Source organism: Pongo pygmaeus, chromosome 3 (assembly GCF_028885625.2).
Source record: "Pongo pygmaeus isolate AG05252 chromosome 3, NHGRI_mPonPyg2-v2.0_pri, whole genome shotgun sequence".
NCBI classification, from domain to species: Eukaryota; Metazoa; Chordata; class Mammalia; order Primates; family Hominidae; genus Pongo; species Pongo pygmaeus.
The window spans coordinates 140,745,069-140,769,099 of NC_072376.2; the positions used below are offsets into that span (position 1 = coordinate 140,745,069).

At 39.3% G+C, this 24,031-nt stretch overlaps 1 protein-coding gene across 8 annotated transcripts in view; it reads left to right on the top strand.

The window, feature by feature from the left end:
* The window catches only part of LARP1B (La ribonucleoprotein 1B), a 157,665-nt gene that overhangs the window by 49,243 nt on the left and 84,391 nt on the right, over window positions 1-24,031 (top strand). For all 8 annotated transcript variants that reach the window (XR_010126134.1, XM_054485092.2, XM_054485090.2 and 5 more), the window contains 2 exons: window positions 3,548-3,720; window positions 10,825-11,187. Coding sequence is in view for 7 of the 8 variants with exons in the window: in XM_054485092.2 (XP_054341067.1) it covers window positions 3,548-3,720; window positions 10,825-11,187 (536 nt within the window). In the remaining variant the exon portion in view is untranslated. The remainder of the gene's footprint in view (window positions 1-3,547; window positions 3,721-10,824; window positions 11,188-24,031) is intronic.

Genomic DNA, 24,031 nt, shown 5'->3' on the forward strand with positions numbered 1-24,031 from the left:
GGCCAGACTGGGTGACATACCAAAAACTCATAATTTTTTTTTTTTTTTTTTTTTTTTTTTAAGAGACGGTGTCTTGCTTCTGTCGCCCAAGCTGGAGTGCAATGGCACAATCTCTGCTCACTGCAGACTCCGCCTCCCAGGTTCAAGCAATTCTCCTGCCTCCGCCTCCTGGGTAGCTGGGACTACAGGTGTGTGCTGCCACGCCCAGCTATTTTTTTGTATTTTTAGTAGAGATGGGGTTTCACCATGTTGGTCAGGCTGGTCTCGAACTCCTGACCTCAGGTGATCCACCTGCCTCGGCCTCCCAAAGTGCTGGGATTATAGACGTGAGCCACCGAGCCCAGCTCTTCATCTACTTTTAAGGCTTTATTTAGTATGAACATTGATAATTCATAGTATTAGAAATAGAGTTCTCTGGGCCAGGTGCAGTAGCTCATGCCTATAATCGCAACGATTTAGAGATTGAGGTGAGAGGATTGCTTGTGGCCAGGAGTTCAAGACCAGCCTGGGTAACAAAGTGAGACCCAGTCTACAAAATATATATATTTTTAAATTGGCTGGGTGTGGTGGTGTGTACGTGTAGTACTAGTTATTCAGCAGGCTGAGTTGGGAGGATTGCTTGAGCCCAGGAGTTTGAGGCTGTAGTGAGCTATGATCATGGCACTGTACAGCTGTAAGAGGCCCTCTTTTTTTTTTTGAGACAAAGTCTTGTTCTTGTCCCCCAGGCTGGAGCGCAGTGGGTCACTGTAACCTCCGCCTCCCAGGTTCAAGTGATTTTCGTGCCTCATCCTCCCAAGTAGCTGGGATTACAGGTGCCTACCACCACGCCTGGCTAATTTTTGTATTTTTTTTTTTTGTAGTAGAGACGGGGTCTCACCAGTTGGCCAGGCTGGTCTTGAACTCCTGACCCCTCAGATGATCCGCCCGCCTCGGCCTCCCAAAGTGCTGGGATTATAGGCGTGAGAGCCACCGTGCCCATCCTCTGTCTCTTAAAAAAAAAGTTTCATGTATGGTTCATTAAAGAGAAAAAAAAAGTGTTCTCTGGAGTTAATATTTTTCCCATTCCTATAACTAGACTATTAATGTTCATCCAAAGCTTGTATTTCACTTGTACTTTTTTTGTGAATGAATTGGTGATGTATGTGCTGTTAATAAAGTTACAGAGCACCAGTGTCCGATAAAAATGTGAGCCATATATATAACTCTAAAAATTTTAGTATTCTTAAAATTATAAAACATGAAATTAATTTTAATATTTTAAATAGATATTTTAATTTAACTTAGTAGATCCAAATGTTATATGCTCAATGTAAAAATTAATGGCACTATTTTTTTTTTTAGCAGGGTTGGGAGTACCTGGTCTTTAATACCTGGTGTGTATTTTACTCTTGTCCTGAGCATGTTTCAGGACTAGCCACATTTGAAGTGATAGATAACTGCATATAGCTAATGCCTACTCTATTTTTTTTTTTTTTTTTTTTTTTTGAGATGGAGTCTTGCTGTGTCTCCCAGGCTGGAGTACAATGGCGAGATCTCAGCTCACTGCAACCTCTGCCTCCTTGGTTCAAGGGATTCTCCTGTCTCAGCCTCCCAAGTAGTTGGGATTACAGGCACCCACCACCACGCCCAGCTAGTTTTTGTATTTTTAGTAGGGATGGGGTTTCACCATGTTGGTCAGGCTGGTCTGCAACTCCTGACCTTAGGTGATCCGCCCACCTCGGCCTCCCAAAGTGCTGGGATTACAGGCATGAGCCACCACGACCGGCTGTGCCTACTGTATTGAACAGCACAGTTCTAGAGCTTTTCCTGTTATGAAACAATATATAGTCTTTTATAAATAATACAGTAATCTAGTAGTTGAGTCCTGGTTGAGTCCATGTGTCCAAGGGGAAGATATTAAAGCTATCTGATTTTACTCTCATCTATGTCTAGCATGTAGATGAATGTAAAATCTGGAAATACTCTTCTTAAACCCATTCTTGAAATGTGCCTTTCATTTAGTAAATATTAAAAAAAAGATTGCTAGTGTTATTTTATTTCAGCTTTCTGCATTTAACATTTAACTTCTCAATATTTTCAATGAATTGACTTAGAGGAGTTAATGATGTTAAGAATTTTATGGTATACATTTTTGAAAAATAAATTTTATTGTGTATATTTGAGGCTTACAACATAATGTTACAGAGTACATTTTTAAAAGACACGTTGTGTCCAAAGCAAGTTCATATTATTGCATCTTCAGATCTAAATATGAATATAACTTAAAATATTTAAATATCTTTGACTTTTGAAAAAATATTTATAAAAGAAGCCATTTGATTTTTTTTTCTTTTTCTTTTTTTTTTTGAGACAGAGAGTTGCTCTGTCGCCCAGGCTGGAGCGCGGATCTCAGCTCACTGCAACCTCCGCCTCGCGGATTCAAGCAATTCTCTGCCTCATCCTTCTGAGTAGTGGGGATTTCAGGCGCTCACCACTAGGAGTGGCTAATTTTTTTGTGTTTTTAGTAGACACGGAGTTTCACCATCTTGGCCAGGCTGGTCTTGAACTCCTGACCTTGTGATCCACTCAGCTCAGCCTCCCAAACTGCTGGGATTACAGGTGTGAGCCACTGCGCCTGGCTGCAATTTGAATTTTATCATTTTGATTAAAAATAAACCTACAGAAGTGTACTGTATAGAAAGACCTTTTAAGTTCCAGCAATTTTTAAATGCTTTTAATGTTATTGCCAGGGCCGTGTGCGTTAGTGATGTGACGTTTACTCTTTTTTTTTTTTTTTTTTTTTGAGATGGAGTTTCGCTTTTGTTGCCCAGGCCGGAGTGCAATAGCGCCATCTCGGCTCACTGCAACCTCCACCTCCCAGGTTCAAGCGATTCTCCTGTGTCAGCCTCCTGAGTAGCTGGGATTACAGGCATGCGCCACCACGCCTGGCTAATTTTGTATTTTTAGTAGAGATAGGGTTTCTCCATGTTGGTCAGGCCGGTCGACATTTCACTTTTTAAAGTATTTCAGTATGAGCCAAAGTAGTAAATGACTACACTGCATTTATTGCAGTAGGCAAACCTTGCTGAACCAAGGAAATGTGAAAAGTAGGAGTAATAATGGCTTTAGTATAGACCCTAGTAGAACAAGAGACTAATTTTACCTTGAATAAGATGTGCATTTAGCTTAACTATGGCTTAATAGCAACTGAGATTCCATAATTTCCTTATAATTTATAGATTTTAATCTAAGATTTTTCAGAGAACTTGACTTCCTAATAGTTGTACTGTCATAATTAGGAAGTGACTCATTGATATTTTTGAGAAGTTTACATGAATGTAGTTGTCTGTGTAAGAGTTGGTGACATTCTTTAATTATTCAGTGGCTTCACTTTTGAGTAAAATCTTATGAGCCCTTCAGGTTTGAAAATCACTGGAAAGCTTACAGTTGAGACTGATCATGTTTTTGTGAAAAAATATCAAGCCCCAGTTAAGGAAAAAATGAAATGTATTTTATAAGTAAGAAAAGCCATTATCATTTTAACTATAGAACTAACTTAAAATTTTAGAGTCTGCCCCAAATTCTCCAAGAATTGGAAGCCCATTGAGCCCAAAGAAAAACAGTGAAACAAGTATTCTTCAAGCAATGTCTAGAGGTTTGTCTACCAGTTTGCCTGACCTGGACTCAGAACCTTGGATAGAAGTTAAAAAAAGACATCAGCCAGCCCCAGTGAAATTGAGGGTAAGTTGTTACAGACTGAGTAAAGTGTGACATACCCTGGGTGGAGTATAAGGTCAGTGCATTTTATGTTTGTTAGGTACATATGTAAAATTTGGAAAAGTTTAGCACAATTTTAAATTTGTAATTGTTGGCCTTCAGTAGACACTTATGGGTTATTCTATGAGGAAAATAAGTTGTATCAATTTTTAAAGTGTTTTTTTTTTTTTTTTTTTTTTTGAGATGGAGTCTTGCCCTATCGCCTAGGCTGGAGTGCAGTGGCGCGATCTTGGCTCACTGCCACCTCTGCCTCCCAGGTTCAAGCGATTCTCCTGCCCTGGCCTCCCGAGTAGCTGGGATTATAGGCGTGAGCCACCATGCCCGGCTAATTTTTGTATTTGTAGTAGAGACGGGGTTTCACCGTGTTGGTCAGGCTGGTCTCGAACTCCTGACCTCATGTTCTGCCCGCCTCAGCCTCCCAAAGTGCTGGGATTAGAGGCGTGAACCACTGCGCCCGGCCTTAAAGTATATTTTATTTCTGAACATGATTTAAGAATTTTGGAGCCTGGGCACAGTGGCTCATTCGTGTAATCATAGCACTTTGGGAGGCCGAGGCAGAAGATTGCTTGAGCCCAGGAGTTCGGGGCCCCCTGGGCAACATAGGGTGACCCTGTCTCTACAAATAATTCATAAAGTTAGCTGAATGCTAATTTTTTGGTGGAATGTGCCTGTGGTCTCAGCTACTCAGGAGGCTGAGACAGGAGGAACACTTGAGCTCAGGAGGTCAAGACTGCAGTGAGCCATGATCACACCACTGTACTCCAGGGAGGGCGACAAAGTGAGACCCTGTCTCAAAAAAAAAACAAAAAAGAAAAAGAATTTTGTCTTGGTTTTTCTACTTGTGACTAATTTTAACTTGAATAATATTTCAGTTTTTTATAAAGTTGAAAAAATATGACTTTTTTTGAGACAGAGTCTCGCTCTGTCGCCCAGGCTGGGGTGCTGTGCTGCCATGTTGGCTCACTGCAGCCTTTGCCTGCTGGGTTCAAGAGAGTCTTGTGCCTCAGCCACCCGACTTACTGGGATTACAGGCTCACTCCACCATGCCCACCTATTTTTTTGTGTGTTTCTGGTAGAGACGGGATTATACCGTATTGTCCAGGCTGGTCTCAGACTCCTGTCCTCAAATAATTCGTCTGCCTTGGCCTCCCAGAGTGCTAGGATTACAGGCGTGAGCCTCTGTGGCCTGGCCAGAAAATATATAAATTTTGAAGTTACACTCATGTTAATTATTTATAAGGTTTATATAAGTGTTGGTGATTTATATGTCTGGGTTATATATGTTTTGGTGATTTAATGCGCAAAAGGAAAATAAAATTGAATTTTTGGTGGAGGGTACATAAGGGAGTGAGATGGTTATATTTATAAAAAGAGAAATAGGAGATCTTTGTGGTGGTACTGCTCTGCATTTTTCACTGGTGGTAGATACACGAACTTACATATGTGATAGGATTGCTTTGATCTAAATCACAAATGAGTTCAAGTAAAACTGGGGAAGTATAAGCTAAGATTGAGTTATATCAAAGTCAATACCTTATTTGGGATGTTGTAGTATATTTTTGTAAGATGTTAACATTGGGGGAAACCAGGATATATGAGATCTCTATTATTTCTTACAACTGTATCTGAATGTATAATTATTTCAAAGTAAAAGTTCACTAAAAATAAACTTGGGGAGAATGCCACTCAAAAGATTCAAATGTTGAAAGTAAGCTCTCTAAAGGGGATGGAAGGTATTGAGAGGATTGTGACGTGGAGGACCAGCAAATTGGCTCTGGTAGCTGGTTTTAACAGTGTAAGGAGAACTGTGTAGTTTTATGGCCAAAGAATGCCAGTATATCTGAAATGTATGGTATTCTGATGCTACAGACTGAGGATCTGGCCTGGAGGAAACATGGCTTTAGGTTCTGGGGGCCTAGATATTTCAGAGATAACTGTTGAGGTAGCTCAGTTATTGACATTATTTTTAATATACTTTTAAAAAAGTGATCTTTTAAAAACATTCTAGAGTGGGTATACAAATCTTTGTTGGACATCATTTTTCTTTGGAATTCTAAAAGCATTTTCCTTTTGTCATCTTGGTTCCTTTTGTCATCTTATGAAAGTCAGTCCATTCACATCCTTTTTATCAAGTGATTTTTTTTTCCTCTTGAGATTTTTTTTTTTTTTTGAGTCTTGCTATGTTGCCCAGGCTGGAGTGCAGTGGCGCAATCTTGGCTCACTGCAACCTCTGCCTTCTAGATTCAAGCGATTCTCCTGTCTCAGCCTACCGAATAGCTGGGACTATAGGTGTGTGCTACCATGCCCAGCTAATTTTTTGTATTTTTAATGGAGATGGGGTTTTACTGTGTTAGCCAGGATCTCCTGACCTCCTGATCTGCCTGCCTTAGCCTCCCAAAGTGCTGGGATTATAGGGATGAGCTGCCATGCCTGGCCTGAGATTTTTTTTTTTTTTTTTTTTTTGAGACAGAGTCTTGCTCTTGTTGCCCAGGCTGGAGTGGAGTGCAATGGTGTGCTCTTGGCTCACTGCAACCTTCACCTCCTGGGTTCAAGAGATTCTCCTGCCTCAGACTCGTGAGTAGCTGGGATTACAGGCACCTGCTACCACACCCGGCTAATTTTTGCATTTATCTATTTATTTTTTTCAGACAGAATCTCACTCTGTTGCCCAAGCTAGAGTGCAGTGGCGTGATCGCGGCTCTCTACAACCTCCCCCTCCCGGGTTCAAGCGATTCTCCTGCCTCAGCCTCCAGAGTAGATGGGATTAAAGGCACACGCCACCACACCCAGCTAATTTTTATGTTTTAAGTAGAGACAGGGTTTTGCCATGTTGGCCAGGCTGTTCTCGAACTCCTGACCTCAGGTGATCCACCCGCCTCAGCCTCCCAAAGTGCTGGGATTACAGGTGTGGTCCACCACACCTGGCCTAATTTTTGTATTTTTAGTAGAGACGTGGTTTCACTATGTTGGCCAGGCTGTTCTTGAACTCCTGACCTCAGGTGAACCGCTGGCCTCGGCCTCCCAAAGTGTTGGGATTACAGGTGTGAACCACCGCACCTGGCCTCACTTGAGATTTTTAAGATCATTTCTTCATCCCCAACTCTTGAAATTTCAAGATGATATGCTTTGGTGTAGGTCTAATTTTAAACAGAAAATCTTTTTTTTTTTTTTTTTGGCAGAGGGTTTCACTCCCTTTGCCCAGACTGGTGTGCAGTGGGCGCGATCTCTGCTCACTGCAGCCTCTGCCTCCTGGGCTCGAGCGATTCCCCTGCGTTAGCCTCCCACGTAGCTGGGACTACAGGCACAAACCAACAGGCCCGGCTAATTTTTTTTTTTTTTTGTAGAGACAGAGTTTCTCCTTGCTGCCCAGGCTAGTCTTGAACTCCTGGGCTCTAGTGATCCACCCACCTCAGTCTTTCAAAGTGTTGGGATTACAGGCATGAGCCACCGTGCCCAGTCAGGTCTTTTTTTTTTTTTTTTTTTTTTTTTTTTTTTTTTTTGAGATGGAGTCTCGCTCTGTCACTAGGCTGGAGTACAGTGGTGCGATTTCAGCTAACTGCAACCTCCGCCTCCCGGGTTCATGCCATTCTCCTGCCTCAGCCTCCCAAGTAGCTGGGACTACAGGTGCCTGCCACCACACCCAGCTAATTTTTTTTTTTTTGTATTTTTAGTAGAGACGGGATTTCATCGTGTTAGCCAGGATGGTCTTGATCTCCTGACCTCATGATCTGCCCGCCTCAGCCTCCCAAAGTGCTGGGATTACAGGCGTGAGTCACCGCGCCCTGCTTAGTCAGGTCTATTTTTATGCATTGTGCTGAGTATTCTTGTCCTTCATTTTGGGGAAACTAATGTTTCTTTTATTTCCACTTTCTGGTATCTGTTTTCATCTGATGTTGGACCTCCTTGATAGATCATCTAAATACTGGGCCTTGGGTGTTTAAAAAAGTTCTCTTCTGATACTTTCATTATTTCCATCATTGTTTTGGTTGCTTTTTGAATGCTTTCTTAATATCTGGTGATTTTTGGTTGATAGTTCATATTAATATTAGTAAATTGGCATGGTTTTCTTGTTTGATCTAATCTGCTCATCTAGTGGGCTGTTTAGTTTAATGTGAGGTATGATTGCACACACTTTTTTTTTTTTTTTTTTTTTTTTTGAGACAGAGTTTCACTCTTGTTGCCCAGGCTGGAGTGCAATGGCAGCGTGATCTCGGCTCACTGTAACCTCCGCCTCCCAGGTTCAAGCGATTCTCCTGCCTCAGCCTCCCAAGTAGCTGGGATTACAGGCACCTGCCACCATGCCCAGCTAATTTTTTTGTGTATTTTTAGTAGAGAAGGGGTTTCACCATGTTGGCCAGGCTGGTCTTGAACTCCTGACCTCAGGTGATCCACCTGCCTCAGCCTCCCAAAGTGCTGGGATTACAGGCGTGAGCCACTGCACCCAGCCGATTGCACGTTCTTGGTAAGTGAAAATGTCCTATGGACTTGAACACCTAGGCAGAGAACAGGGATGCTGGCTCTTTTTCTCCAAAATTGCTTAAAAAAAAAAGGAGTACTTTTCTCTGAGATGTAGAATTTCTTAGTGTATCTCATTCACTGGTGAAATTACCTTTTGTTTTCCTCCCCCCCAGCTCTATTTTAGAGGTTCAGAATAATACTAGGATGTGTTCAACTTCTATTCAGCTCCAGTACACAAAACATGAGCCCTCTCTTGTCAAATCTTATTTTGTTTAGAAAGTAATTCTTGGGCTTTTAGTTGGGAGCGATCTTTATATAGTTTTATATTCTGAGATAAAGGGATTGGATCGACTGTTCTAGCTGTGTTCTATAGTTGGTTTTCCAATACCTATTTTGATTGCCATCCAATAGTCCATTCCTACTCCTTGTAACTGCCATCTCAAAACTTTCTAGACCCTGGCAGGATCAATGGCTTTTGCTTTCCCTTTAACCTTTGTATCAGTTCTAGGTTGCTGTTTTCTCTGCTCTTATTTATTATCAATACAATCCCATTTATTTTCTGCTTTCCAGAAAGTCATAAAAGTCTTTGATCTTCTGATAGTAATACTTGTTTTCAGTATTGATGTGGATTTATCGTTTTTATTCTTTGCACTGTGTATTATTACTGCAAATAAGCATGCAAACTTAAGTCATCTTCAACCCCTAATCTCTTAATAATGGTCTTTTCCTCAGAAATTAAAAAACAAATTTAACGGTTTGTTTATTCTCTTAGACTTTTATCATGTACCTGCAAATGTGAAAAGCAATGTATATAGTTTAAAATATATCATCAATGTTTTAAAAAATATATATTCACAGTGTTTTACAACTTGTCTTTTTTTAGTAAAAACATCTTGGGTAGCCTTCTGTTTACTAGAATGTTAGCTCCATCAGGGCATAGTTGTTGTTAAATTTATTGCTGTCTGTCCCTGCCTAGAACAGTGCCTGGCTCAGAGGAAGCACTCAGATAATTATCAGCTGACTAAATGAATATGGATTTACATTATTGGGAATTTTGAAAGGGAGGAATTGTTTTTTTCCTAGACATAGGAAGTTAACATGAACTGAAGAGTAAAATAGGCCAGAGGATGAAAAATGAAGGTAACACCAAGGAGAAACTACTTCCTTCTGTTGGGAGTTTTAAACTAGTTTACATATTATAAGATCTAGGATCTAAAAGGTTACACTTTTAATGTAAACCGACAACTGTTTTAAGTTCTTTTTTTTTTTTTGAGATGGGGTCTCGCTTTGTCACCCAGGCTGGAGTACAGTGGCACAATCTCAGCTCACTGCAGCCTCCGCCCCCAGGGTTCAAGCGATTCTCCTGTCTCAGCCTGTCTCAGCCTCCCGAGTAGCTACGACTACAGGTGCGCGCCACCATACCTGGGTAATTTTTGCATTTTTAGTAGAGACGGGGTCTCACCATGTTGGCCAGGCAGGTCTTGAACTCCTGGCCTCAGGTGATCTGCCCACCTTGGCCTCCCAAAGTGTTGGGATTACAGGCGTGAGCCACTGCACCTGGCCTAGCTGTTTTAAGTTCTATAGAAGGGGTAGACAATTTGTTTTTGTTTTTTTTTTTCTTGAGACAGAGTCTCGCTGTGTCTCCCAGACTGGAGTCCAGTGGTGTGATCTCGGCTCACTGCAACCTCTGGCTCCCAGGTTCAAGCAATTCTTCTGCCTCAGCCTCCTGAGTAGCTGGGACTACAGGTGCGTGCCACCACGACTGGCTAATTTTTGTATTTTTAGTAGAGACAGGATTTCACCATGTTGGCCAGGCTGGTCTTGAACTCCTGACCTCATGATCCACCCGCCTCAGCCTCCCAAAGTGCTGGGATTACAGGTGTGAGCCACTGCACCTGGCCTGAGGGGTAGACATTTTAACATATGCTGAATATTAGCATGAATTTGACATGAAAACTGGGCCATGTAGAATGGGGATGAGGATAGAGTAGAGGGATTAGCTCAGAAACTATGTTATTATCATTGTGAGGTAAAAAGGTTCGGAATAGGGAAGACCATTGACTCTGAAAATCAGAAGACCTTGATTCTATCTATCTATCTATCTATTTATTTATTTTTTGAGACAGAGTTTCGCTCTTGTCGCCCAGGCTCTAGTGCAATGGTGCGATCTTGGCTCACTGCAACCTCCCTGCCTCCCAGGTTCAAATGATTCTCCTGCCTCAGCCTCCCGAGTAGCTGGGATTACAGCAATCCACAACCAGATAATTGGTTCTATTTATAATTATGAAATCATAGGCAAATACTTTCATATCTCTAGGCCTTTGTTTTAATCAGTAAAATGAATCAGTGCAATGTAATGGATGATTAAGACTATTCCAACTCTAAAAGAGTCTTTAATGTAATCCTTTCTTTATTCAACTTTGTGTTTTTCTTTAGTCTTAAATTTACTGGGCCAAAATAATACTCACTTGATTTTCTTTTACAGTTTGGCTGTTAAACTAGCAATTGAGCATAAAAGCTTGATATTACTTACTTGCAACACTGTTTTATGACATTTAATTTAAAAATGATAGAAAGTTTTTTATATAAATTACCAATTTCTTCCTTCAGGAATCAGTGTCTGTCCCTGAAGGGTCATTAAATCAGCTATGTTCTTCAGAAGAACCAGAACAAGAAGAACTTGATTTTTTGTTTGATGAAGAGATTGAACAAATAGGACGAAAAAACACATTTACTGATTGGTCTGATAATGATTCAGATTATGAAATTGATGACCAAGACTTAAACAAGATTTTGATTGTAACTCAGACACCACCTTATGTGAAAAAACATCCTGGAGGAGATCGAACAGGCACCCACATGTCTCGGGCAAAAATCACATCTGAACTTGCTAAAGTTATCAATGATGGCTTATATTATTATGAACAGGATCTATGGATGGAAGAAGATGAAAACAAACACACAGCCATAAAGGTAATTGTTTCTGGCCAACATCTTTCTACTGATGCTTTGTTTTGATTGTATGTTGCTGTTTATATTTTCTTAGACTTGAGGCTCTATTTTATGAAATGTTGAATATAAATACATTATATTTAACTTGAAAAATTCCTGGAAATATACCTGATAATTACCACCTGAGGAATCATTTTATGAAAGTAACAGCGTGATGAATACCGTAATTACAAAAGAAAATTAGCGCTCACTGACTTAAACCCTTGCTTTTTTTTTTTTTTTTTTTTTTTAGGTGAAAATACTAAGAACGCCCTTTCTCATATGAAAGAATAAAAACAAGTTACTGTGGACAGGCTTAATTTATATGTTCATTACTTACCTGGCTATCACCCCAGCTGTATGAGCCAGTGGCTTTAGAGAGCACTCTTCTTGCCTCTTTCTGTTTTCCCCACTTAGTCTATGGTGCATGATCTAAGGTAGTGGAAATGGTTGTGGACAAACTATAAATGACTAAACTGGATGATTGTCTCTCTTGGTCTAGTCATTACTGTGGTGCTAGGGTTACTTTTTACAATCTTGTCCTAATTTTTTTTAACTTCTTGCATTTCACCCCAAATCCTGGTTCCTATCCTAGTTATTAAGGTAAAATAGAGAACCAGAATAGTTTATTAGGTATCTGCATTCCTTCAGTATGAATTATAATGGTACAGATATGGGGATAAAAGGGATCTTTTTCTGCTATTAAGTTTATCAGAAAAGCCCCAATAGTTAAATATTTGTTTTCAGGAGAGGGTGTAATAAGGGAAATTTATATAACATTATATGCCAAATAGGAAACTGATCTTGGTTGGAAATAAAGTTGTAGGAAGAAAAGCTAGCCAATTAGTGGCTGAGTAGAGGAGACTGCCTGTCGATGGGGCTTCATATCATCAACAAGAAGTGTGCTAGCCTTCTTGGCTCCTCATTTCTTTTCTTCCTGGAATCCCCAGTACTGCTTTTAGCCTTCTGTAACCACTACCTTCTTGGAGGACCTGCCTCAGGCTATGATAGCTTGTTATGTGACTTAGAGCCTGAGCAGTTCTCTGCCTGTCCTACTACTGTGGGAAAGGAAGTGTGTTTTTATAATGCTTCTCAGTTGAAAGTCTTTCCTAGTGTTAAGCATTGCTATTTTATTTGTAATACTTAGGTTCTGTAAGTAATACATATCTTAAATCCTTTTAGAACAGACATACTAGTACATTCTACTAATAATCAGTTAAAATTATCCTTCCCCCATTCTCTATCCCTTTACCCAGCTTTGTTTTTCACCATAGCATATATCATTATCTGTAATTCTATATATTTTACTTACTTTTATTCTCTTGGAGAAAAAACCATGAATGTAGTACCAGTGACAATAGGATTTTTTTCTATTTTGTTCATTACTATTGTATCTCTAGTGCTAGAATAGTTTCTGGCACAAAGAAATGTTCAATTCATGTTTGTTGAAGTGGATAAATAAATTATGGAGTAAACATTATGTATTAACCAAAGGAACCCAACCATTGTGTATAATATTTGTTCTGTGGGAAAATGTTATCAGTCTTCCAAGTAACAAATTTGTAAGCCAATTTGAGAAACATTCTATTTGTAGGTGATTATTTCCTTAAATTGTAGACAACAATAATTAAAAGCCATGTATTGAGTTCTTGAGGCATGTGCTGATCTTATTCATTAAATATTCATGGAAAGTAATCTTGGCTTATATAACTTTAACCATTATAATTGCAGATATGTCTTACTTTGACCTGATTCTTATGTACATTCCCATCATTTAACTCATCCATTTTGGTTCTGATTCTGTCTTCTACATGTAGTATCTCATTAGACTTGTACTTTTCCTGTGGGTCTGCTTAAAGGGAGAGAAATCAGTCATTTAACATATACTCATTGAATGCTTACTATGTGCCAAACACTGCTTAGAAACTGGGCACAGGGTGAGAAGATAACAAATAGGGTTTCTACATGCCTAGAACCTACAGCTAATTGGGGGAACAGACTTAAAAATAAACCCACAATAAGTACTTAATCACAAATTACAATAAATACTCTAAAAGAAAAAAACAGGATGCTATTTCATTGAGTAGTCAGGGAAGGCCTCTGAGAAAGTCAGTAATAGTGAAATGTGAAGTGGAAGTAGGACATAACCAAGCACAGAGTAGGGAAACAGTATTCCAGGAAAAGGGAACAGTAAATGTCAAGGATCTGTGGCAGGAAAGAATTTGGTGTATTTGAGGAACTGGAAAAAAGGTCAGTTTGCCTACGGTATTATATAAAATGTTAATTATAGATGAATAGGCAGGAGTCATCATTTATGCACCATGTTAAATAATGTGGAATTTATCTAAAGTTCAAATGCAGTACCTTAGGTTTTGCAAAGGCATTGTGACATCTAATTTTTATTTTTAATGATCACTCTGGTTGTTTCGGCACAGAATGGATTGTACAGGGACAAGAGTGGGCAGAAGAAATCCAGTTAAGAGGCTGTCCATATAGAAGATGAATTGGTCGGCTAAGACAAACAGGTGGCAGAGGAAATATAGAAGTGAGAAGACCCGTCTCATCTGAGCCTTGAGGAATGATTATATAGGAGTTGTATAGGAAAGTGTGTTGTTGTGGAAGTCAAAAGCTGGCTCTAAGAGAAGAGAATAATCAGGTGTGTCAGCAACTTTACAGGTTGAATTAGATAGGAATGAAAAGTATGCCAAATTGATAGGGCAGTTTATTACTCGTTTTTGACCTCTGCAAAAAGAGTTTTGGTGGATCCAGAAGCTACGTTGAACTGGACCAAAGAGTGAGTAAAGGCTTTATTCTGTTTTTGGCATATATTTACTGCTGAAGACTACTAAAATGATAGACTTATAGGTAAGAAAATATCTGCTTAAAATCTTTGAAGATATGTTAGGTAAGTTATTATCAGGATAAAACTATACAGAAGTGAAGTACTGAAACTTAGTTTTACCCTTAGGACCCTTTGTAGAAGCTACCCAAAACGGGTAAAAACCATAAACTCAGGGACCAGCCAAAATTGTGGATTCCCATAGGATTTCTTTTCCCATTTAATTGGTACCCGAAAGTGCACCAAGATCTCACAAATCACTACTAAAGAACTTACTCATGTAACCAAATACCACCTGTTCCCCAAAAATCTATGGGAAAAAAAAGATACCCCAAAAGAATACACTTACAGTGGACGAACTAAACTTGTTTCCTACCTACTCCCCTAAGGGACTCTATAAAGAATATTTTTCTGGCTGGTGCTGTGGCTCACGCCTGTAATCCCAGCACTTCGGGAGGCCGATGTGGGCGGATCACGAGGTCAAGAGATTGAGACCATCCTGTCCAACATGGTGAAACCCCATCTCTACTAAAAATACAAAAATTAGCTGGACATGGTGGCGCGTCCCTGTAGTCCCAGCTACTCGGGAGGCTGAAGGCACAAGAGTCACTTGAACCCGGGAGGTGGAGGTTGCAGTGAGCGGAGATCACGTCAATGCATTCCAGCCTTGTGACAGAACAAGACTCTGTCTCAAAAAAAAAAACAAAAAAAACAACAAAAACAGAATGTTTTTCTGGTTGTGCTGAGCAGAATAGGGAGGAAAAAATTGGGCTAGACGTTGTATTCATGCAACCCAAGTTCATACTCTCTGGGTGACTAAAGGAAGCACTAGTTGTAAATTTAATGTGATTGTGGTCTCTTAGTTTCCCAGACACCTAGCATATGAAAATAAAGATTTTTTGTGTATGAAAATATTCACCTTTATCTTAGACCTCCTTTATTCACATTATATTGCAAGGAAAGTTAGCAGCACGTAAAGTGAATAATCTAAAAAGAAAGTGAGATCTCGCATGTGAGAATGAGCAAAAGTAACAGGCAGCAGAAACATACCTTAAAATAATCTTTTTTTTTTTTTTTTTTTGAGATAGAGTCTCGCTCCGTCACCCAGGCTGGAGTGCAGTGGCACCATCTCAGGTCACTGCAACCTCTGCCTCCAAGGTTCAAGTGATTCTCCTGCCTCAGCCTCTGAAGTAGCTAGGATTACAGGCATGTGCCATCACACCTGGCTAATTTTTTATGTTTTTTGTAGAGATGGGGTTTCACCATGTTGGCCAGGCTGGTCTCAAACTCCTGACCTCAAGTAATCTGCTTACCTCGGCTTCCCAAAATGCTGGGATTACAGGTGTGAGCCACCATGCCTGGCCCCTTAAAATAATTTAGATAGTCAGATTATTAAACAAAATATGCAGTAGCTAGGCTTACTGTGTTTAAGGAAATAAAAATATGTGTAGAGAAGAAGAAATCCTAAAGAATAACCTTAGAACTTCTGGAAGTAAAAACAATTATGATTAAAATTAAGAACTAAATCAATTGAAGGGATTAAACAACAGATTAGACAGAATTAGAGAATTAGTCAATTGGAAGACTGTTCCTAAGAATTTATTCAGAAATTTCCACAGAGTAGCAAAGAGATAGAATATATGAAAAGAGGGTACAGAATGATTTTCTACAGTCTTTGCTATTGGTTGGTAAGTTTTAATCAAGTTTTGTAATTTAACATCTGGTAGATTTTATTATAAAGCTTTTATTTGTTTTTTTTTTTTTTTTTTTTTAAAAAAGGTAAGCCAGAAACTTGGAATATAGGGTAATGGAGAAGGTCTAAAATACACATGTAGTCAGAGTTCCAGAATGAAAGGGTAGAGAGAATGGGGCCAAGTCATTATTATAAGAGGCAATTAGGACCTCTACAGAACTGAGGAGAGGTGTCAGAGTTTAGCCAGAAAAAAAAGACAGATTACTTTCAAGAAAGAAGAATCATTAGACAGCTGATAGCTAGTTTCCCAACAGTGACAACCAATAGACATTGGAATGATAGCTTTAATTTGCCAAGGGAAAATAACTATCAACTTATAATTGTAGGCCTTGCAAAAATATCTTTCAGTAAGAGTGTAGAATATGAGAAATGGCCACCAGCAGAGCCTCATGAAAGAAGATCCCAAAGGGTAGAATAAAAGTGATTTTACCTATCAGAGACACAGAAAGGACTGCAGAACAAAACAAGTAATAAATACATGAATAAACCTAAGTGAATATTAACTGTATAAAGCAATTATTATGTCTTATAGATTTACTATAACAACAAACTGGGAGAGAGAGCAGTAAATGAATCTAATATTTAAATGTAACTTCATAGCTGGAAAAAGGGTACTGATTAAAGTTATTAAAGTTTGCAAATTGCAGTTTGAAGGATACATATTTAATTGACAAGGTGATCTAAGTTCATATGGAAATTTCAGGAACCATAGTAGTCAAAACACTTAAAAAATAACAAAATTACGGTCGGGCACAGTGGCTCACGCCTGTAATCCCAGCACTTCGGGAGGCTGAGGTGGGTGGATTACCTGAGGTCAGGAGTTGGAGACCAGCCTGACCAACATGGTGAAACCCTGTCTCTACTAAAAATACAAAATTAGCCGGGCATGGTGGTGCGTGCCTATAATCCCAGCTACTTGGGAGGCTGAGGCAGGGGAATTGCTTGAACCTGGGAGTTGGAGGTTGCAGTGAGCTGAAATTGCGCCATTGCACTCCATCCTGGGCAACAAGCGTGAAAACTCGCAAAACAAACAAAAAACAAAATTGAAGGACTCGTATTTTATGATTTCAAAACTTACTACAAAGCTACAGTAATCAAGATAGTGGTACTATCATAAGGATGAACGTATAGATCAGTGGAATAAAACTGAGAGCCCAGAAATAAACATGTCTGTTTTCAACTGACTTTGCAACAAATGTGCCTAGACCATTCAGTATGGAAAGAATAGTTGTTTCAACAACTGGGACTCTGTCAACTTGATATCTACAAACAAAAGAAGGAAGTTGGGTCCCTCCCTATCTTACATCATGTATCAAAATTAACTTGAAATGAATTAAATTCATAAATTTAAGAGGAAAAAGTATAAAACTCTTAGAATAAAATGTGTAAAATCTTCACGACCTTGGATTTGACGGTGGTTTTTCGTATGAGACTAATAGCACAAGCGACAAACAATAAAAACAGGTAAATTGGACATCATCAAAATTTAAAAATTTCGAATCTCAAAGGACACCATACAGAAAGTGAAAAGCCAGTACAGATGTTCCTCAGATTATGCTGGGGTTACATCCTTATAAACTCATCATAAATTGAAAATATACTGTTAAACCGAAATGTATTTAGTACACCCAACCTACCACACATCATAGCTTAGCCTAGCCTACCTTAAACATGCTCAGAGCACTTACGTTAGCCTTAGTTGGGCAAAATCATTTAAACACAAGGCATATTTTGTAATAAAGTATTAATAGCTTATATAATGTATTGATTACTATACTGAAAGTGAAAAACAATGGCTCACTGCTGCTGCCCTGCGTTGCAAGAAAATATACCACATATTGCTGGCCTGGGAGAATTTAAAAATTTGAAGTACAGTTTCTTCTACTAAGTGCCTCTTGCTTTCACAACATTGCAAAGGCAAAACCATAAGTCAAACTATCATAAGCCTGGGGCTGTTTGTACAAAAAAACACAATACAATTTACATTGGCACCCAAATACATGAAATAGTTATAAATCTGACAAAATATGTACAGGATCTATATGAGGATTACTACAAAACCCTGATGAAAGAAAAAGGGGCTGGGCGCGGTGGCTCATGCCTGTTATCCCAGCACTTCGAAAGGCCGAGGTGGGCGGATCACGAGGTTAGGAGATCGAGACCACCCTGGCTAACACAGTGAAACCCCGTCTCTACTAAAAATAGAAAAAAATTAGCTTGGTGTGATGGCGGGCACCTGTAGTCCCAGCTACTCAGGAGGCTGAGGCAGGAGAATGGCGTGAATCGGGGAGGCGGAGCTTGCAGTGAGCCAAGATCGTGCCACTGCTCTCTAGCCTGGGCGACAGAGCGAGACTCTGTCTCAAAAAAAAAAAAAAAGAAAAAGAACCCAAAAAATCAGCTGGGCATGGTGGCACGTGCCTGTAGTCCCAGCTACTCAAGAGGCTGAGGCAGGAGAACTGATTGAACCCGGAAGGCGGAGGTTACAGTGAGCTGAGGTCACACACTGCAGCCTGGGCGACAGAGCAAGACTCCGTCTGAAAAAAAAAAAAAAGGAATAAGTAAATAAATCGAGAAACATTCCATGTTCATGTTATAGATAGGAAGACTCAATAATGTCATGTCAGTTCTTTCCAACATAACCATAGATTCTGTGCAGTTTTTGGTCTTGTTAAATTGAGATGCATTTATTATACCCAATCAAAATCCCAGCAAATGATTTTGTGGATATCTCCAGAGGCAAAAAACGCCTAAAAACCCCAGAATAGCTAATACAACATTGAAAATTGGAAGATGACAGTACCTGACTTCAAGATTTACTGTAAAGCTACAGTAATGAAGGCAGTACAGTATTGGTGCAAGAATAGACAACTAAATCAATAGAACAGAATGGAAAGTGCAGAAATAGACCCACACAGATGCAGTCAACTGATGCTTGACAAAGAAGCAAAGGCAATACAATAGAGAAAAATCTTTTCAACAAATGGTGCTAGAACAGCTGAGCATTCATGTGGAAAAAAAAATGAATCTTCACCCTTCAGAAAAATTAAAGTGGACGGACAATCGTCCAAAATGTAAAAGACAAAACCATAAAAGTCCTAGAAGATGATCTAAGAGAAAATCTAGATGACCTCGGGCTTACCATGACTTTTTAGATTCAATACCACAACAATCCATGAAAGAAATAATAAGCTAGAATTCTTCAAAATTAAGAACTTCTGCCCAGTGAAAGATACTGTCAAGAGAATAAGGAAGGCCAGGTGCAGTGAGTGGCTCATGCCTATAATCTCAGTACTTTGGGAGGCTGAAGTGGGAGGATTGCTTGAGACCAGGAGTTTGAGACCAGCCTGGGCAACATAGTGAGACTGTCTCTATGAAAAATTTTTTTAAAAAAGGAGAGAAGCCATTGACTGCTAGAAAATATTTGCAAATGACAAATCTGATAGAGGGCTATTATTCAAAATATACAAAGAACTATTAAAACTAAGAAAACAGAACCCAATTTAAAAATGGTTCACTAAAAAATAGTCGATAGACCAGTTTATTGAAGAAAAAAAGGAAAAACTATTGAAAGACCTGAGCTGACACTTCACCAAAGAAGATAAACAGCAAATATGCGTATGAAAAGATGCTCAATATCAAATAACATTAGGGAGCTGCAAGTAAAAACAACAATGAGATACTACTGTAGAGTGATTAGGAGTGCCAAAATCCAAAACAATAATGCCAAATGCTTGCAAGGATGTGGAGCATTAGGAAATCTCATTCATTCCTGGTGGCAATGCAAAACAGTACAGCTTCTTTGGAAGGTAGTTTGACAATTTCGTACAAAACTGAACTAAACTAAACTCTTACCAAAGGATCTAGCAAATTTACTCAAATGAGTTTAAATGTATAGCCACACAATAACCTGAACATGGATGTTTATAGCAGCTTATCCATAAATTGTCAAAACTTGGAAAAAACCAAGGTGTCTTTCAGTAGGTGGATGGATAAACAAGCTGTGGTACATTCAGACAATGGACTTACTCAGAGCTCAAAAATGAATGAGCTATCAAGCTGTGAAAAGACATGGAGTCATACAAAGACTTAGTTTATATTGGGTGAAAAAAGCCTATTTGAAAAGACTACATACTGTATGATTCCAACTACGTGGCATTCTGGAAATGGCAAAACTATAGTAATAGTAAAAAGATCAGTGATTGCCAAGGGTTGGAAGGGGAAGAGATGAATGGACAGAGCACAGGATTTTTAGGGCAGTGACACTATTTTCTATGATGTTCTAATGACGGATACATGTCATTGTACACTTCTCAAAACCCATAGAAAATGTACAGGACAATTTTGATAATACTGTTAGTGTTTTCATCTATTGTAACTAATGTAACACTCTAGTGCTGGATGATAGTGTGGGAGGTTGTCTGTGTTTGGGTGCAGGGGGTCTATGGTATACTTTGTACTTTCTGCTTGGTTTTGCTGTGAACCTAAAACTTCTAAAAATACCTAAAAAAAGATAACAGGTTAGGAGAAAATATTTGCAAATCAAAGGAGGGAGGGGCAAAGAGCTTATTTTCTTCTAAAAATTTTTCTTTAAAAAAAGTTTTTACCAGTCTGTGTGTGTTGAAAAATATTTGTAATATACAAAGAGCTCTTACAAATCAATAAGATAAATAACCTTATTTTAAAATGGGCAAACAGGAGTTCAAGGCCAGCCTGGGCAACTTAGTGAGACCCTGTCTCTAAAAAACATAAAGATATAAACTAGGCAGGTGTGGTGGTGTGTGTCTCTAGTCCCAGATACTCCAGAGGTTGAGGCAGGAGGATTGTGTGAGCCCAGGAGTTTGAGGTTACAGTGAGCTGTGATCATGCCACTGCACTCCAGCCTGAGCAATCAAGCAAGTCCTTGTCTCTAAAAAATAATAAATTAATTAAAATGGGCAAAGAATTTGAGTAGACATTTCTTCAAAGAAGATATACATGGGGCCAATAAGCACTTGAAAAGTTGCTTAACATCATTAGCCACCAGGGGAATTGAAATAAAATCGTTGTTATGCCGTGTTATACCCAAAAGGATAACTATAATAAAGAAGACAGATACGCTGACAAGTGTGAGGAAAGGGAGAAATTGGAACCCTCATACTCTGCTGCTGGGAATGTAAAATGATGCATCTGCTTTGGAATACAGTCTGGCAGTTTTCAAAAGGCTAAACACAGGGTTACCATGTAACCTAGCAATTCCACTTTTATGTATGTAATCCAAAGAAACAGACATTTGTCCACACAGATGTCATGTTCTTGTACATGAATGTTCATTTCAGCATTTCCAAAAATGAACAGAACCCAGATTTTTATTAACTGATGTTTGGATGAATGTGGTATATATAGAGTATTTGGCAATCAAAAGAAATGAAGTACTATTTGTTTTTGATTATTATTATTATGTTTTGAGACAGAGTCTCACTCTGTCGCCCAGGCTGGAGTGCAGTGGCGCGATCTTGGCTCACTGCAACCTCTGTCTCTCGGGTTCAAGTGATTCTCCTGCCTCAGCCTCCTGAGTAGCTGGGATTACAGGCACGTCCCGCCACGCTTGGCTAATTTTTGTATTTTTTGGTAGAGACAGAGTTTCACCATGTTGGCCAGGCTGGTCTCAAACTCCTGACCTCAAGTGATCTGCCTGCCTCAGTCTCCAAAAGTGCTGAGATTACAGGGGTGAGCCACTGTGCCCGGCAAATTTTTAAATTTTCATTTTTTGTCTTAAGATCTTTTTTCTCTAACCTGCTTCAGAGAAAGAGAAATGAAGGACTAATACATGATACAATATGAAAGCATTATGAAGACAGTATGTGAAAGGAGCCATCATAAGAGACTACATATTGTAGAGCAGCGGTCCCTAACCTTTTTGATACCAGGGACTAATTTTATGGAAGACAGTTTTTCTGTGGACTGGGGGGCATGGTTTTGGAATAATTTAAGCACATTACATTTATTGTGCACTTTATTTTTGTTATTACATTATAATATATAATGAAATAATCGTGCAACTTATCATAATGTAGAGTCAGCAGGAGCCCTAAGCTTGTTTTTCTGCAACTAGGTGGTCCCATCTGGGGGTGATGGGAGACAATGACAGATCATCAAGCATTAGATTCTCATGAGGATCACGCAACCTAGATTCCTTGCATTTGCAGTTCACAATAGGGTTCATGCTCCCATGAGAATCTAATGCTGCCACTGATCTGGCAGACAGTGGAGCTCAGGCAGTAATGAGAGCGATAGGGAGCAGCTGTAAATACAGATGAAGCTTTGCTCACTTGCCCTCCCACCACTCACCGTGGTTCCTAACAGGCTACAGACCATACTGGTAAGTGGCTAGGAAGAAATGTGGAGTGACTGTTAATGGTTATCAGGTTTCTTTTGGAGGTGATAAAAATGTTCTATAGTTGATTGTGGTAATGGTTGTGAAACTCTGAATATATGAGAAACAATTGAATTGTATACTTCAGTGAATTATACTATATGTGAATTATACTATATGTGAATTACACATTAATAAAGCTGTTATGAACAACAAATAAATGGAAAGTCATCTCATGTTCATGGATGACTTAATATTATTAACATGTCAGTACTACCCAAAGTATCTACAGCTTCAGTGCAATGCCTATGAAAATCTCAATGGCATTTTTTGCACAGTTAGAAAAAGCCACCCAAAAATTCACATGGAATCTCATGGGGCCTTGAATAGTCAAAACATTATTGAAAAAGAAGAAATTTGGAAGCTTCAGACTTCCTGATTGTTACAGTAATCAAAACCTTGTGGTACTGTCATAAAGACAGACATATGGACCAATTGAATAGACAGTCCAGAAATAAACCCTTATGTATATGGTTAAATGATTTTTTTTTTCTTTTTTGAGACAGAGTTTTGCTCTTGTTGCCCAGGCTAGAGTGCAGTGGTGCGATCTCAGCTCACTGCAACCTCCGCCTCCCAGGTTCAAGCGATTCTTCTGCCTCAGCCTCTCGAGTAGCTGGGACTATAGGCCTGCACCACCACACCCAACCATTGTTTGTATTTTTAGTAGAAATGGGGTTTCACCATGTTGACCAGGCTGGTCTCGAACTCCTGACCTGAAGTGATCCACCTGTCTCAGCCTTCCAAAGTGCTGGGATTACAGGCGTGGGCCACCGTGCCCAGCCTGATTTTTTTTTTTTTTTTTTTAAGATAGTTTCTCACTCTTTTGCCCAGGCTGGAGTATGGTGGCACCTTCACGGCTCACTGCAGTCTTGACCTCCTGGGCTCATGCAATCCTCTCACCTCAGCCTCCAGAGTAGTTGGGACTACAGGCTCACACTGCCACACCCGGGTAATTAATGATTTTTTTTTTTTTTTTTTTTTTTTGTGGACGCAGGGTCTTGTTATACCTGGTCTCAAACTCCTGGCCTTAAGCAGTCCTTCCGCCTTGGCCTTGCAAAGTGTTGGGATTACAGGTGTGAGCTACTGAAGCTGGCCGGGTAAATGATTTTTTTGACAGTGTATCAAGACCACTCAATGGAGAAAGGATAATCTCTTCAACAAATGATATTGGGAAAATTGGGTATCCACATGTAAAAGAAGGAAGTTAGATCTTTACCTTATACCATAAATGAAGATTAATTAACCTGGATTAAAGACTTAAACATATTACGTAAAATTATAGAACATTTAGAAGAAAGCCTTAGGGGAAGGCCTTCATGGTCTTGGATTTGGCAGTGGTTTTTTGGATATCACACTAAAATCACATGTTACAGAACAAATGTAGACAAATGGATTTCTTGAAAATTAAAAATTTATGTGTATGAAAGGACACAGTTAACAGTAGGCAACCTATGGAATGGGAGAAAATATTTGCAAATTATATATCTGATAAGGGATTAGTATCCTGAGTATATAAAGAACTCCTACAAATCAACAAAAAATATAACTTGATTTTAAAAATGGACATAAGACTTGTATAGACAGTTCTCTGAAGGTGATATGAAAATGGCTAATAAGGCTGGGCGCAATGGCTCATGCCTGTAATCCCAGCACTTTAGGAGGCTGAGGTGGGTCAATCACTTCAGGTCAGGAGTTTAAGACCAGCCTGGCCACCATGGCAAAACTCCATCTCTAGTAAAAATACAAAAAAATTAGGGTTGGTGATGCATGCCTGTAATCCCAGCCATTCAGGAGGCTGAGGCAGGGGAATCACTTGAACCCA